This window comes from Oncorhynchus keta, chromosome 25 (genome assembly GCF_023373465.1).
Source record: "Oncorhynchus keta strain PuntledgeMale-10-30-2019 chromosome 25, Oket_V2, whole genome shotgun sequence".
NCBI classification, from domain to species: Eukaryota; Metazoa; Chordata; class Actinopteri; order Salmoniformes; family Salmonidae; genus Oncorhynchus; species Oncorhynchus keta.
In genome coordinates this window covers 38,127,666-38,145,543 of record NC_068445.1, presented here as the reverse complement: position 1 = coordinate 38,145,543, position 17,878 = coordinate 38,127,666, and the positions used below count along the sequence as shown (strand labels likewise).

At 45.3% G+C, this 17,878-nt stretch overlaps 1 protein-coding gene and 1 long non-coding RNA gene across 3 annotated transcripts in view; both read left to right on the top strand.

Moving 5' to 3' along the window:
* Positions 1-17,878, top strand: part of LOC118357969 (kremen protein 1-like) — a 145,455-nt gene that overhangs the window by 112,606 nt on the left and 14,971 nt on the right. For both annotated transcript variants that reach the window (XM_052479235.1, XM_052479234.1), the window contains exon 4: positions 12,673-12,797. In XM_052479235.1, the coding sequence (XP_052335195.1) occupies positions 12,673-12,797 (125 nt within the window). The remainder of the gene's footprint in view (positions 1-12,672; positions 12,798-17,878) is intronic.
* Positions 11,847-12,281, top strand: LOC127911756 (uncharacterized). The gene is made up of 3 exons (XR_008079237.1): positions 11,847-12,029; positions 12,066-12,101; positions 12,138-12,281. It is a non-coding gene; the product is annotated as an uncharacterized LOC127911756 (long non-coding RNA).

Sequence of the window (17,878 nt, the reverse complement as noted above, 5' to 3'; positions counted from 1 at the left end):
TGGCGAGATCATGGAACGGGCAGTCCTTCCCCGGGAGGAAGAGGAGCTCCGTCTTGCTGAGGTTCAGCTTGAGGTGGTGATCCGTCATCCACACTGATATGTCTGCCAGACATGCAGAGATGCGATTCGCCACCTGGTCATCAGAAGGGGAAAGGAGAAGATTAATTGTGTGTCGTCTGCATAGCAATGATAGGAGAGACCATGTGAGGTTATGACAGAGCCAAGTGACTTGGTGTATAGCGAGAATAAGAGAGGGCCTAGAACAGAGCCCTGGGGACACCAGTGGTGAGAGCGCGTGGTGAGGAGACAGATTCTCGCCACGCCACCTGGTAGGAGCGACCTGTCAGGTAGGACGCAATCCAAGCGTGGGCCGCGCCGGAGATGCCCAACTCGGAGAGGGTGGAGAGGAGGATCTGATGGTTCACAGTATCGAAGGCAGCCGATAGGTCTAGAAGGATGAGAGCAGAGGAGAGAGAGTTAGCTTTAGCAGTGCGGAGCGCCTCCGTGATACAGAGAAGAGCAGTCTCAGTTGAATGACTAGTCTTGAAACCTGACTGATTTGGATCAAGAAGGTCATTCTGAGAGAGATAGCGGTAGAGCTGGCCAAGGACGGCACGCTCAAGAGTTTTGGAGAGAAAAGAGAGAAGGGATACTGGTCTGTAGTTGTTGACATCGGAGGGATCGAGTGTAGGTTTTTTTCAGAAGGGGTGCAACTCTCGCTCTCTTGAAGAGGGAGGGACGTAGCCAGCGGTCAGGGATGAGTTGATGAGCGAGGTGAGGTAAGGGAGAAGGTCTCCGGAAATGGTCTGGAGAAGAGAGGAGGGGATAGGGTCAAGCGGGCAGGTTGTTGGGCGGCCGGCCGTCACAAGACGCGAGATTTCATCTGGGAGAGAGGGAGAAAGAGGTCAGAGCATAGGGTAGGGCAGTGTGAGCAGAACCAGCGGTGTCGTTTGACTTAGCAACGAGGATCGGATGTCATCGACCTTCTTTTCAAAATGGTTGACGAAGTCATCTGCAGAGAGGAGGAGGGAGGGGGGGAGGATTCAGGAGGGAGGAGAAGGTGGCAAGAGCTTCCTAGGGTTAGAGGCAGATGCTTGGAACTTAGAATGGTAGAAAGTGGCTTTAGCAGCAGAGACAGAGGAGGAAAATGTAGAGAGGAGGGAGTGAAAGGATGCCAGGTCCGCAGGGAGGCGAGTTTTCCTCCATTTCCGCTCGGCTGCCCGAGCCCTGTTCACTACAGACCCTGGATCGATCCCAGGCTGTGTCACAACTGGCCGTGACCAGGAGTCCCATAGGGCAGCTCACAATTGTCCCAGCATTGTTAGGGGGCTTTACTTGACTCATTGTGCTCTTGTGGCAGGCCGGGCGCCTGCAGGTTGACTTCAGTTCTCATTTGAATGGTGTTTCCTCTGACAAATCGGTGCAGTTAAGCGGGTAGGTGTTAAGAAGCGTGGTTTGGTTGGTCATGTTTTGGAGGATGCATGACTTTGCCTCTAGTGAGCCTGTTAGGGATTTGCAACAATGAGACAAGATCACAATTTGATATCAAAAAAGGGGGTAAAATACTTATTTTTCAAATTCCACTTGCACCTGAAATTTGCATTAGAAGGTGAGGAGTGACACTCACTCTCTCCATTATAAAAATAATGTTTACTATAAATCAACTTTAAAGAATGTACAGTGACGTTTCAGGTCTACACAAAGACATTCATAAACCATAGCAGCTTTTCCTAATGCAAAATGGTTTATCTGTGCATTGACGTTCAAAGTAAAGACAGCCACTGAAGAGTTAGCAGTGATGGATTGGGAAGGACAGAGTGAAGCCTGAAGAATTAGCAGTGATGGATTGGGAAGGACAGAGTGAAGCCTGAAGAATTAGCAGTGATGGATTGGAGAAGGACAGAGTGAAGCTTGAAGAATTAGCAGTGATGGATTGGAGAAGGACCGAGTGAAGCCTGAAAAATTAGCAGTGATGGATTGGGAAGGACAGAGTGAAGCCTGAAGAATTAGCAGTGATTGATTGGAGAAGACTTAGTGAAGCTTGAATGTGTGATCACTTATTCACTGATCAAAATACTTCTAATCGGTCTGACGTGTTTATGACGTTGTTGTCTGATTTATTATTACACTGTATATCCTGTTTTATTAGGCAAAAAGGAAAAGGTTATGAGATGAGATGTTATATGATCTGTTGGTTTCTTGTAATATGTACCTGGAGTACTGTACCTCATGGTCAGGTCATGTGGTCCAGTCAGGGTCCAATGTTATCATACATTTGAGTCATTAGCTCTTAACCAGAGCGACTTATAATCAGTGCACAACTAAGGTAGGTGAACAAAAAAGTTGCCATCTTGCTCCACCTTGGTGTAGGGTGAAGTTGCCCCTAGATTCTGATTTGGGGTCAGTTTCCCAACTAAATCAAATCAAATCAAATGTATTTATATAGCTCTTCGTACATCAGCTGATATCTCAAAGTGCTGTACAGAAACCCAGCCTAAAATCCCAAACAGCAAGCAATGCAGGTGTAGAAGCACGGTGGCACTCCCTAGAAAGGTCAAAACCTAGGAAGAAACCTAGAGAGGAACCAGGCTATGTGGGGTGGCCAGTCCTCTTCTGGCTGTGCCAGGTAGAGATTATAACAGAACATGGCCAAGATGTTAAAATGTTCATAAATGACCAGCATGGTCGAATAATAATAAGACAGAACAGTTGAAACTGGAGCAGCAGCACGGCCAGGTGGACTGGGGACAGCAAGGAGTCATCATGTCAGGTAGTCCTGGGGCATGGTCCTAGGGCTCAGGTCCTCCGAGAGAGAGAAAGAAATAGAGAAGGAGAGAATTAGAGAACGCACACTTAGATTCACACAGGACACCAAATAGGAGAGGAGAAGTACTCCAGATATAACAAACTGACCCTAGCCCCCCGACACATAAACTACTGCAGCATAAATACTGGAGGCTGAGACAGGAGGGGTCAGGAGACACTGTGGCCCCATCCGAGGACACCCCCGGACAGGGCCAAACAGGAAGGATATAACCCCACCCACTTTGCTAAAGCACAGCCCCCACACCACTAGAGGGATATCTTCAACCACCATCTTCAACCACCACGAATCAACCCACTCAGGTGACACACCCCATTCCAGGGACGGCATGAGAGAGCCCCAGTAAGCCAGTGACTCAGCCCCTGTAATAGGGTTAGAGGCAGAGAATCCCAGTGGAAAGAGGGGAACCGGCCAGGCAGAGACAGCAAGGGCGGTTCGTTGCTCCAGAGCCAACACTAATGCTTAAGGTTAGGATTGGGTGAGGGGAAGCTGATCCAAGATCTGTACTTAGGGGAGCAGGAGAGTTAAACAGTTCAGGAGTGGTGAAGCCCTATCAGCTTATCTCCTCTCAGTGGTGAGTAACTGACCATTACATGCCCAGGATAGCACAGGGACCATTGTTCCAGATCCTCAACATTGTGGGGCTGAGACCTGGGCAACTCAGTGGCCCCTGTGGGTCTAAGCCCTTAGATCGCATTATCTACTAAGCTAACATGTGGAATTGTTTTAAGATTAGCCATTTAGAATGATATTTTATGAATATTTGAATTCAGCCTTTACTTCTATAGCCCATAGAAATGTATTGAATAACACATTTGTAAATGGAAATTATTTCAGGTTTTGAAGTGTCTGTCCTATATCTGAGAGATATAAGAAAACTCAGGAATATTTTTTTCGACCCATGTTTGGTCACGTTATTCGTGGCACTTTTGACCCCCTATGCGTTTTGTGCCATATTTACAGCCCGTACTGGGTTACCTTCAGACGACTCCCACTGAGCAAAACAACACCTTCATGTTCGTGAGAGTCTCCCCTTTCGATATTAGTGACATATTAGTTGGTAGCTCCAACTGTTCATGCTGGGCAGTCGGATTTGTGAGAAGTATTTGGTTTTAAATCTACTTAAGTATCATATGTAAATGTAATTGCTAAAATGTACTTACAGTTGAAGTCGGAAGTTTACATACACCTGAGCCAAATGCATTAAACTCAGTTTTTCACAATTCCTGACATTTAATCTTAGTAAAAATTCCCTCTCTTAGGTCAGTTAGGATCACCACCTTAAAAATGTGAAATGTCAGAATAATAGAAGAGAGAATGATTTATTTTAGCTTTTTTTCATTCATCACATTCCGAGTGGGTCAGAAGTTTACATACACTCAATTAGTATTTGGTAGCATTGCCTTTAAATGGCTTCCCACAATAAGTTGGGTGAATTTTGGCCCATTCCTCCTGACAGAGCTAGTGTAACTTAGTCAGGGTTGTAGGCCCCTTGCTCGCAACACACACTTTTTCTGTTCTGCCCACAAATGTTCTATAGGATTGAGGTCAGGGCTTTGTGATGGCCACTCCAATACCTTGACTTTGTTGTCCTCAAGTCATTTTGCCACAACTTTGGAAGAATGCTTGGGGTCATTGTCCATTTGGAAGACCCGTTTGTGAGCAAGCTTTAACTTCCTGACTGATGTCTTGAGATGTTGCTTCAATATATCCACATACTTTTCCATCCTCATGATGCAATCTATTTTGTGAAGTGCACCAGTCCCTCCTGCAGCAAAGCACCCCCACAACATGATGCTGCCACCCCCGTGCTTCACAGTTGTGATGGTGTTCATCGACTTGCAAGCCTCCCACTTTTTCCTCCAAACATAACGATGGTCATTATGGCCAAACAGTTCTATTTTGTTTCATTAGATCAGAGGACATTTCTCCAAAAAGTACGATCTTTGTCCACATGTGCAGTTGTAAACCGTAGTCTGGCTTTTTGGTGGTTTTTGAGCAGTGGCTTCTTCTTTGTTGAACGGCCTTTCAGGTTATGTCGATATAGGACTCATTTTACTGTGGATATTGATACTTCTGTACCTGTTTCCTCCAGCATCTTCACAAGGTCCTTCGCTGTTGTTCTGCACCAAAGTACGTTCATCTCTAGGAGACAGAACGTGTCTCCTTCCTGAGCGGTATGACGGCTGTGTAGTCCCATAGTGGTTATACTTGCGTACTATTGTTTGTACAGATGAACGTGGTACCTGAAGACGTTTGGAAATTGCTCCCAAGGATGATTCTGAGGTCTTGGCTGATTTCTTTAGATTTTCCCATGATGTCAAGCAAAGAGGCACTGCGTTTGAAGGTAGGCCTTGAAATACATCCACAGGTACACCTCCAATTGACTCAGATTATGTCAATTAGCCTATCAGAAGCTTCTAAAGCCATGACATAATTTTATGCCATTTTCCAAGTTGTTTAAAGGCACAGTCAATTTAGTGTATGTAAACTTCTGACCCACTGGAATTGTGATACAGTGAATTGTAAGTGAAATACTCTGTCTGTAAACAAACAAAAATCACTTGTGTCATGGATAAAGTAGGTGTTCTAACCGACTTGCCAAAACTATAGTTTGTTAACAAGACATTTGTGGAGTGGTTGAAAAACAGGTTTTAATGACTCCAACCTAAGTGTATCTAAACTTCTGACTTCAACTGTATGTATCAAAAGTAAAAGTATAAATAATTTCAAATTCCTTATATTAAGCAAACCATACAGCATCATTTTCTATTTTTTAAATTTACGGATAGCCAGGGGCACACTCCAACACTCAGACATCATTTAGAAACGAAGCATGTGCTTAGTGAATCCGCCAGATCAGGGGCAGTAGGGATGACCAAAGATGTTCTCTTGTTAAGTGTGTGAATTAGGAAATTTTCCTGTCCTGCCAAGCATTCAAAATGTAGCGAGTACTTTTGGGTGTCAGGGAGTGTATTTTGGGTGTATGGAGTAAAAAGTATTTCATTTTCTTTAGGAATGTAGAAGTAAAAGTAAAAGCTGTCAAAAATATAAATAGTAAAGTACAGATACCTAAAAAAAACTACATAAGTAGTACTTTCAAGTATTTTTACTTAAGTACTTTACACTACTGGGTTTTACAGACTATTTAGTTATACTTTGTTATATACCCTTTGTTGGCAATGACAGAGGTCAAACGTTTTCTGTAAGTCTTCACAAGGTTTTCACACACTGTTGCTGGTATTTTGGCCCATTCCTCCATGCAGATCTCCTCTAGAGCAGTGATGTTTTGGGCAACACAGACTTTCAACTCCCTCCAAAGATTTTCTATGGGGTTGAGATCTGGAGACTGGCTAGACCACTCCAGGACCTTGAAATTCTTCTTACGAAGCCACTCCTTTGTTGCCCGGGCGGTGTGTTTGGGATCATTGTCATGCTGAAAGACCCAGCCACTTTTCATCTTCAATGCCCTTGTTGATGGAAGGAGGTTTTCACTCAAAATCTCACGATACATAGACCCATTCATTCTTTCCTTTACACGGATCAGTCGTCCTGGTCCCTTTGCAGAAAAACAGCCCCAAAGCATGATGTTTCCACCCTCATGCTTCACAGTAGGTATGGTGTTCTTTGGATGCAACTCAGCATTCTTTGTCCTCCAAACACGACGAGTTGAGTTTTTACCAAAAAGTTATATTTTGGTTTCATCTGACCATTTGACATTCTCCCAATCTTCTTCTGGATCATCCAAATGCTCTTTAGCAAACTTCAGACGGGCATGGACATGTACTGGCTTAAGCAAGGGGACACGTCTGGCACTGCAGGATTTTAGTCCCTGGCGGCGTAGTGTGTTACTAATGGTAGGCTTTGTTACTTTGGTCCCAGCTCTCTGCAGGTCATTCACTAGGTCCCCCCGTGTGGTTCTGGGTTTTTTTGCTCACCGTTCTTGTGATCATTTTGACCCCACGGGGTGAGAACTTGCGTGGAGCCCCAGATCGAGGGAGATTATCGGTGGTCTTGTATGTCTTCCATTTCCTAATAATTGCTCCCACAGTTGATTTCTTCAAACCAAACTGCTTACCTATTGCAGATTCAGTCTTCCCAGCCTGGTGCAGGTCTACAATTTTGTTTCTGGTGTCCTTTCACAGCTCTTTGGTCTTGGCCATAGTGGAGTTTGGAGTGTGACTGTTTGAGGTTGTGGACAGGTGTCTTTTATACTGATAACAAGTTCAAACAGGTGCCATTAATACAGGTAACGAGTGGAGGACAGAGGAGCCTCTTACAGGTCTGTGAGAGCCAGAAATCTTGCTTGTTTGTAGGTGACCAAATATTATTCTGAGAGAGAGAGAAAAGAAATGAATTCTAATTGATAATTGCTCCTGTAAGTCGCTTTGGATAAGATCGTCTGTGTCACGGTTTTCTTGTGGTGAAGGAGAGGACCAAAACGCAGCGTGGTTATATTGATTAATGTTTAATAGAAAAAGATAAACACGAACACTACAAAACAATAAACGTAGAAAACCAAAAACAGCCCTATCTGGTGCAAAACACAGAGACAGGAACAATCACCCACAAACACACAGTGAAACCCAGGCTACCTAAGTATGATTCTCAATCAGAGACAATGACTAACACCTGCCTCTGATTGAGAACCATATCAGGCCAGACATAGAAATAGACAAACAAGACATCCAACATAGAATGCCCACTCAGATCACACCCTGACCAACCAAAACATAGAAACATACAAAGCAAACTATGGTCAGGGTGTGACAGTCTGCTTGATGTAAATCATGTTGATAAATCTTGCCGGTCCCTGTGTGTATTTAGGCCTGCTTTAAGTTTATTGTCTGTCAGAGGTGTGTCTTACCCTGCTACAGACAGACAGACAGACAGACAGACAGACAGACAGACAGACAGACAGACAGACAGACAGACAGACAGACAGACAGACAGACAGAGCCACAGACATCCCGAAACTCAATCGTTGTGTCAGTTGTTGTTGCTTTGTCTGCATTGCACTGCATCATGTCATGTTAGTGTGAGTGGAAGAATACTAGGCTAATAACCTTATGCCCCGACCTCTGCCTGCCTTTCTCTGGAAAGTTTCTAGTCAAAACTACAAATATCACGATTACAGTCATGTTGTCTTTAACTCGCCACTTAATCTCTCTCCAAATTCTTCCAGTCTGCCGTGCTGCTTCTTGCTGTGTGTGTGTGTGTGTGTGTGTCTGTCTGTGCTGCGCTAAATGAGCCAGACAGAGGTATTAATCTGCTCATAAAACCGAGAGGGTGTTTAACGTGGCTGTAAAAATAGAAAGAAGGGATTTAAAAAAGGAAAGGAAGACAGGAGGGCTGGGGATTTATAGAGGAGAGGAAGACAGGAGGGCTGGTGATTTATAGAGAGGAAGACAAGAGGGCTGGTGATTTATAGAGGAGAGGAAGACAGGAGGGCTGGTGATTTATAGAGGAGAGGAAGACAGGAGGGCTGGTGATTTATAGAGGAGAGGAAGACAGGAGGCCTGGTGATTTATAGAGGAGAGGAAGACAAGAGGGCTGGTGATTTATAGAGGAGAGAAGACAAGACAGACAGGAGGGCTGGTGCTGAAGACAGGAGGGCTGGTGATTTATAGAGGAGAGGAAGACAGGAGGGCTGGTGATTTATAGAGAGGAAGACAAGAGGGCTGGTGATTTATAGAGGAGAGGAAGACAGGAGGGCTGGTGATTTATAGAGGAGAGGAAGACAGGAGGGCTGGTGATTTATAGAGAGGAAGACAAGAGGGCTGGTGATTTATAGAGGAGAGGAAGACAGGAGGGCTGGTGATTTATAGAGGAGAGGAAGACAGGAGGGCTGGTGATTTATAGAGGAGAGGAAGACAGGAGGGCTGGTGATTTATAGAGGAGAGGAAGACAGGAGGGCTGGTGATTTATAGAGGAGAGGAAGACAGGAGGGCTGGTGATTTATAGAGGAGAGGAAGACAGGAGGCCTGGTGATTTATAGAGGAGAGGAAGACAGGAGGGCTGGTGATTTATAGAGGAGAGGAAGACAGGAGGGCTGGTGATTTATAGAGGAGAGGAAGACAGGAGGGCTGGTGATTTATAGAGGAAGAGAGGGCTGGTGAAGACAGGAGGCCTGGTGATTTATAGAGGCCTGGTGATTTATAGAGAGAGGAAGACAGGAGGGCTGGTGATTTATAGAGGAGAGGAAGACAGGAGGGCTGGTGATTTATAGAGTGAGAGGAGAGGAAGACAGGAGGGCTGGTGATTTATAGAGTGAGAGGAGAGGAAGACAGGAGGGCTGGTGATTTATAGAGGAGGGCTGGTGAGGAGAGGAAGACAGGAGGGCTGGTGATTTATAGAGGAGAGGAAGACAGGAGGGCTGGTGATTTATAGAGGAGAGGAAGACATTTATAGAGGAGAGGAAGACAGGAGGGCTGGTGATTTATAGAGGAGAGGAAGACAGGAGGGCTGGTGATTTATAGAGGAGAGGAAGACAGGAGGGCTGGTGATTTATAGAGGAGAGGAAGACAGGAGGGCTGGTGATTTATAGAGGAGAGGAAGACAGGAGGGCTGGTGATTTATAGAGGAGAGGAAGACAGGAGGGCTGGTGATTTATAGAGGAGAGGAAGACAGGAGGGCTGGTGATTTATAGAGGAGAGGAAGACAGGAGGGCTGGTGATTTATAGAGGAGAGGAAGACAGGAGGGCTGGTGATTTATAGAGGAAGAGAGGAAGACAGGGGGGCTGGTGATTTATAGAGGAGAGGAAGACAGGAGGCCTGGTGATTTATAGAAGAGAGGAAGACAGGAGGGCTGGTGATTTATAGAGGAGAGGAAGACAGGAGGGCTGGCTGGCAGTGGCTTTGCCTCCGTTAATGCGTTGGGCAGACCTCACTACCCTCTGGAGAGCATTGCGGTTGTGGGTGAACAGGGAGTACAGGAGGGGGATGAGCACGCACCCCAGTGTCGAGGATCAGTGAAGAGGAGGTGTTGTTCCTACCTTCACCACCTGGGGTTGACCCGTCAGGATGTCCAGGACTCGTGTATGAACCGTTAAACTGGGACTCAACTTTGTCCCTATAGCGACGTTTTGCCAGCTTGATTGCTTCGTGAAGGTAGTATAACAATGGCCGAGAGTTTTAGCAGGGCAAGTACAACAATCAATAGAATTTCGGGAGCCTTTTCAAAACAATTTGCTTCGTTAAAATCCTCAGCTACAATAAATGCAGCCTAGTCCAGTGAAGTTCTTTGACGGCCGTCATGGTATCCATTTGGGGGGGGGGGGTGGTACGGTCTGCATTTAATTGTGAGATATTGTAGGTCGGGTGCACAGAAGGACTTGAGTTCCTGTATGTTATCACAGTTAACCCGTAAGTCATTAATCATAAAACATATACCTCCACCCTTCTGCTTCCCGGAGAGATGCTTGTTCCTGTCAGAGCGATGTACTGAGAACCCAACTGGCTTTACAGAGTCAGACAGTATATCTCGAGAGAGCCATGTTTCTGTGAAGCAGAGTATATTAAAAGCGTGGGCGAGACAGAGGGTGTAGAGAGAGACCTGCCCTGTGTTGGACCAGGACATTTGGGGTATGTTCCAAATGTCACCCTATTCCCTATAAAGTGTAACATTTTTAACCAGTGCTATGGTCTAAAGTAGTCATTTGGGATGTAAACTTGGTTAGTGAACCCTCAATGCTGGCCTTTTGCAGCTTGTCCTGTCCGTCTTTCATCCTTACGCTAACACCATCTGAGGCATCTCTTTCTCTCTCTCTCAAAATAACACATGCTGTAGTCCCTAGGTTTTAGGTCTTAACATCCAGCATGCACCAGTGAACGTGTGCTAACAAGATGTCTTCAAACATCTATTCTAGAACTCCCTGAACTCTCTAGAACTCTGTGTTTAGTTTAGTTTATTTTATTTTTACAGGGACAGTGCACATTAATCAACGTTTCAGTAAAAGTGCCGGTTTTAGCCAGCCGGCTAATTTTCAACCGCAGTCCCTGTGTGTCAGAGAGTTTGATGTCATTCTCTCTCTAACATGTTACTGTAGAGAGGTATTAAACCCTCACATTATTGCTGCATGTGAACACTACATTCAAGGTTATATGTTTGATTTTCCTATTTCAATGGAAAGCTATCAAGGTTTACACAAGTCTCATTCAGCAGTCATGTGTTTGTGGTTAGCTAGGAGACTAAGCTAATGCTGTCCCCCCTCTCCCTCTATCTATCTGTCTCTCTCCCAATCTGCCTCCCTCTCTCTGTCCCCCCCTCTCCCTCTCTCTCTCTATCTATTTGTCTCTCTCCTTTTGCTGTCTCCCAATCTGCCCCCCTCTCTCTGCCCTCCCCCCTCTCTATAATAGGCTTTGTTCTGGCCTACAGTTGGATGACACAATTCCTATTTGAGACAATAGCTTTAGGTTAGAAATTAGTTTGATATTGTATAGGTTCTCTCTAATATATTTCACCCCTAGAACATAGAAATTAAATGAAAGTATTACAATTTGAACCATAATAAAACAAAGCATTCTGTAGCCTAATGGATGTTTTAGTCTTGAGGGTAGTTGTGTTTCCTCAAATATGATCATTCTTCACACTGTTTTCAGTGCTTAATTACAGCACAGTATTTCTTACATACAAAGTGTTTAGAGAACAGACAGTTGCCTTTTTGCTTACAACCCAACGCCCTCCAGGACAGTGTCAGCTTCTCTTGTCAGCTCGGGCCATGTCGTCAGAATTGGACTTTTGTAGTTCATCCATATTGTATCACTTTACTAGGTGTCCATTCTGATGCTGTGTGTATCACTTTACTAGGTGTCCATTCTGATGCTGTGTGTATCACTTTACTAGGTGTCCATTCTGACGCTGTGTGTATCACTTTACTAGGTGTCCATTCTGATGCTGTGTGTATCACTTTACTAGGTGTCCATTCTGACGCTGTGTGTATCACTTTACTAGGTGTCCATTCTGATGCTGTGTGTATCACTTTACTAGGTGTCCATTCTGACGCTGTGTGTATCACTTTACTAGGTGTCCATTCTGATGCTGTGTGTATCACTTTACTAGGTGTCCATTCTGATGCTGTGTGTATCACTTTACTAGGTGTCCATTCTGATGCTGTGTGTATCACTTTACTAGGTGTCCATTCTGATGCTGTGTGTATCACTTTACTAGGTGTCCATTCTGACGCTGTGTGTATCACTTTACTAGGTGTCCATTCTGATGCTGTGTGTATCACTTTACTAGGTGTCCATTCTGACGCTGTGTGTATCACTTTACTAGGTGTCCATTCTGATGCTGTGTGTATCACTTTACTAGGTGTCCATTCTGATGCTGTGTGTATCACCTTTAGCTCTTATTTGACCTCAGCCTCAGGAGACTTCCTCCGCTCTGTCATGTAGACTTTTACCCACTATCTCAGCTAGATATCTCAGCTAGATCTAAACTAGCTTGCCCAGACAATGCACATACTCTAGATTCCAACACCCACTCACAGCAACTCAGTCCCCACATCCTTCTACTCCTACTTCTCTCCCCCTCACCCCCATCCTTCTCCTCCTACCTCTCTCACCCTCACCCTCATCCTTCTCACCCCCTCTCATCCTTCTCCTCCTCCCCCTCTCCCCCTCACCCCCATCCTCCTAAATCTCAAACAGAGGCCAGAGAATTCCAGTGTGATGATGTTAATTTAGTGCTGGTGTGCGTGTATGAAGTGTATGATCTCTGTGAGACACAGACGCATCATGGGATTTGTAGTAAATGCCAAATGCAGCGTGTGATTGTTAGTTTAGAAACATATGTCATGCTGAACTACATAGTTTAAACCCCCTGCTCTCCTCTCTGTTTCCTGTAGTGCCTGGTAACCTGGGCTGTTTTAAGGACAGTGGTGACCCTCCCACCCTGACAGGGAGCAGTCAGACCTCTAACAAACTCACCGTCCAGAACTGCATCAGCTTCTGCCGTAAACAGAGATACATGGTAAGACAGACGACACTATGGAGATGTATCGACCGTCCCAAATGGCACCTTTATTCCCTACATAGTGCACTCGTTTTAAATCAGATTTGACCATGGTTTGTTGATCATTCCTGATGGCAAATGGTCATATTGGCAGGGGGGGATGCTGTCTTTATTATTTTCTAGACCAGTGGTCACCAACCTTTTCTGAGTCAAGATCACTTTCTGAGTCAAAATGCCGAGATCTACCGCTCTGAATTTTTATTAACATGACTTAAAAAATGTAAGCAACATTAACCAATTAAAAACAGTACTGTAGCAATGAGAGTTGTTCAGTAACCTATAGGCCCAATACATTATCACCACATACTGGCTTAGCTTGAATTTATCTGCCAATGCACTGTGGTTTGGGTCATTTTTCAATATTATATTTCAAAATTTGAGGTAGGCTATATGACCACACCGGTAATAGACTCATTGTTGGATTACTTGTGAGGCACAGCTGAGTGAGCATACATTTAAATAATTCACATTTTATTTTATTTTGCTGTGCTGATGGTGCCTCCATCTGATGGTCAGTTTCAGTGGAAGGAGAGAGCAGCAGACTGAGGGTCCGTCTCTCAACATCCCTCCGCTCTCCCTTCCCTCCACTGACACTGACCAAAAAGGGACACCATCTTCCAGTTGATGGCGGAACTCGAGTCGCACCACATTATTTAAGCCTCATGCACAAATTCATGTTGTTACTCCTATGAACAGAGAAAGTGAAATATTCCTCAATATTAAAAAAGACCCAAAGCCGCTACTAATAACAACAAGCCTATAGATACACTTTCCTACACTTCATTACTGATGCACTGCTTGTTGTAGCGCTGAGTGGAAATAGGAAGAATGTGCATTTTATAGCTTATAAAAGTGTTGACAGGGCTGAGTAAGAACTTAAACACGAAGTCACTCATAAAAACAGCATCTCTTTGCTGTATTCGTTGACAGTCTCTCTCTAGTCATGGTTTTAAACGTTATGAAATCTCACAGTATCAATTTTGCCATAGCTTCACCACTCGCGTCGCGTGGGTTGCAAAATAAATGTAGAAATCTATATGATTCAATTATTTGTCGTGTCTTTGGCATCATTAAACTGAAGACTGTTATTTGATCAATTCTCAAATCAATTCTCTGTAATTATTATTACGTGATTAACTCAGAAAACCAATATATACAAAAATAATATAGAAGGGTTCAAAACCCGTCGCACACCAGAACATGACCTGAGCAAAATATACAACAAACAATCACCGGGAAACACATGAGGGGAAACACATGAGGGGAAACACATGAGGGGAAACACATGAGGGGAAACACATGAGGGGAAACACATGAGGGGAAACACATGAGGGGAAACACATGAGGGGAAACACATGAGGGGAAACACATGAGGGGAAACACATGAGGGGAAACACATGAGGGGAAACACATGAGGGGAAACACATGAGAAACACATGAGAGGGAAAACATGAGGGGAAACACATGAGGGGAAACACATGAGGGGAAACACATGAGGGGAAACACATGAGGGGAAACACATGAGGGGAAACACATGATGGGGAAACACATGAGGGGAAACACATGAGGGGAAACACATGAGGGGAAACACATGATGAGGAAACACATGAGGGGAAACACATGAGGGGAAACACATGAGGGGAAACACATGAGGGGAAACACATGAGGGGAAACACATGAGGGGAAACACATGAGAGGAAACACATGAGAAACACATGGGGAAACACATGATGGGGAAACATGAGGAAACACATGGGAAACACATGAGGGGAAACACATGAGGGGAAACACATGAGGGGAAACACATGAGGGGAAACACATGAGGGGAAACACATGAAACACATGAGGAAACACATGAGGGGAAACACATGAGGGGAAACACATGAGGGGAAACACATGAGGGGAAACACATGAGGGAAACACATGAGGGGAAACACATGAAACACAGAGGAAACACATGAGAGGAAACACATGAGGGGAAACACATGAGGGGAAACACATGAGGGGGAAACACATGAGGGGAAACACATGAGGGGAAACACATGAGGGGAAACACATGAGGGGAAACACATGAGGGGAAACACATGAGGGGAAACACATGAGGGGAAACACATGAGGGGAAACACATGAGGGGAAACACATGAGGGGAAACACATGAGGGGAAACACATGAGGGGAAACACATGAGGGGAAACACATGAGGGGAAACACATGAGGGGAAACACATGAGGGGAAACACATGAGGGGAAACACATGAGGGGAAACACATGAGGGGAAACACATGAGGGGAAACACATGAGGGGAAACACATGAGGGGAAACACATGAGGGGAAACAGAGGGTTAAATACACAACATGTGTATTTGGGATGGGATTGAAACCAGGTGTGATGGAAGAGGGGATACACATGAGGGGAAACACATGAGGGGATACACATGACTGAGGGAAACACATGGGAAGAAACACATGAGGGGAAACACATGAGCGAAACACATGAGGGAAACACTGAGAGGAAACCAGAAACACATGAGAAACACATGAGGAAACACATATGAGGGGAAACACATGAGGGAAACACATGAGAGGAAACACATGAGGGGAAACAGAGGGTTAAATACACCATGTCATTGATGGGATTGAAGGTGTGATGGATACACATGAGGGGAAACACATGAGGGGATACACATGACTCAATTCTTTTTGGAGAAGGCTTTGGAGAAGGCGAGCGCCAAATCGGCTTATTCAGGGAGAATGCGCACGGTGGAGACCTGGTCTGGACTTTCCACCGTAGTAGCACTTACGGAAACCCCTAAACACCTACCTGAGCACTCTCGCGACCACCCCGTGAGAGCCCTCTGTGGCCAAGAAACAGTGGGGTTATGACAAGCTAACCAGGGTAGGCCCAGCACCACGGGAAACGCAGGAGAGTCAATAAGGAAAATACTAATTCTCTCCTTGTGACCCCCCTGCATCACCATGCCCAAAAGAGCGTTGACCTCCCTAATCATCCCTGACCCTTATGGTCGACTATCTAAGGCGTGATCGGGGAAAGGCAGATCCACGGGAGCAATTGGTATCCCTAAACTATGGGCTAACTCTCTATTAATGAAATTCCCAGTCGCACCTGAATCGACGAGCACCTTATGCTGGGAATGCTGGGAAAACTGTGACAAACACGGGCATCGGAGAGGTGGTGCGGGGGGATGGAACCACTACACCCCACTACACCCCACTCCACCCCAATACACCCCACTACTCCCCACTACACCCCAATCTGAACGCACGCCAGGAGCCAGCAGGTTGTCCAGCCGGATGGACAGGTCCTCCAGCTGGTCAAACGTGAAGGTGGTGTCTCTGCAGGCCAGCTCTCGAGTTTGGTGCGGGGACACAAAATACATTTATGCACGATGGCACACATGCTCAGCCATTTTGGGTTCTGTGTTACGCCTCCTACGTTACTGCAGACTCGGTCATCTGAGCAGTCTGATTGGCCAGCGGAGGCATAGTGCACTTGATTTCTTCTCCAGGCCCACCGGGAAGGCAGAGTTTGTACCTTCAGACACATGAAATGGAAACAGTTTGCCTGTCTGGCACGCAGGGCAGCTGAATTGGCTGCACCTACCACCAACAGCCCGAGATAAATAAATACAAATAGGAACACAAGGCTTTATCGTTGGGTGTTTTACAGAAATGTTTGGCCATCGACTAGAAATGCCTTGGAGATTGCGATCGACTGGTTGGTGACCGCTAATCTAGACTGTTTTTCTGTGTTTATAACCATCCGCACATTTCAAATGAATTCAGTGACGCATCAAATGACGACCCATAACAGACAGCTGATAATATATGGTCTCACTGGAGCTGACCATGGTTACACTGGCCTTCTATTGTCTACTGACCATGGTTACACTGGCCTTCTATTGTCTACTGACCATGGTTACACTGGCCTTCTATTGTCTACTAACCATGGTTACACTGGCCTTCTATTGTCTACTGACCATGGTTACACTGGCCTTCTATTGTCTACTGACCATGGTTACACTGGCCTTCTATTGTCTACTGACCATGGTTATACTGGCCTTCTATTGTCTACCGACCATGGTTACACTGGCCTTCTATTGTCTACTGACCATGGTTACACTGGCCTTCTATTGTCTACTGACCATGGTTATACTGGCCTTCTATTGTCTACTGACCATGGTTATACTGGCCTTCTATTGTCTACTGACCATGGTACACTGGCCTTCTATTGTCTACTGACCATGGTTATACTGGCCTTCTATTGTCTAGTGACCATGGTTACACTGGCCTTCTATTGTCTACTGACCATGGTTACACTGGCCTTCTATTGTCTACTGACCATGGTACACTGGCCTTCTATTGTCTACTGACCATGGTTACACTGGCCTTCTATTGTCTACTGACCATGGTACACTGGCCTTCTATTGTCTACTGACCATGGTTACACTGGCCTTCTATTGTCTACTGACCATGGTTACACTGGCCTTCTATTGTCTACTGACCATGGTTACACTGGCCTTATATTGTCTACTGACCATGGTTACACTGGCCTTCTATTGTCTACTGACCATGGTTACACTGGCCTTCTATTGTCTACTGACCATGGTTACACTGGCCTTCTATTGTCTACTGACCATGGTTACACTGGCCTTATATTGTCTACTGACCATGGTTATACTGGCCTTCTATTGTCTACTGACCATGGTTACACTGGCCTTCTATTGTCTACTGACCATGGTTACACTGGCCTTCTATTGTCTACTGACCATGGTTACACTGGCCTTCTATTGTCTACTGACCATGGTTATACTGGCCTTCTATTGTCTACTGACCATGGTTACACTGGCCTTCTATTGTCTACTGACCATGGTTACACTGGCCTTCTATTGTCTACTGACCATGGTTATACTGGCCTTCTATTGTCTACTGACCATGGTTACACTGGCCTTCTATTGTCTACTGACCATGGTTACACTGGCCTTCTATTGTCTACTGACCATGGTTACACTGGCCTTCTATT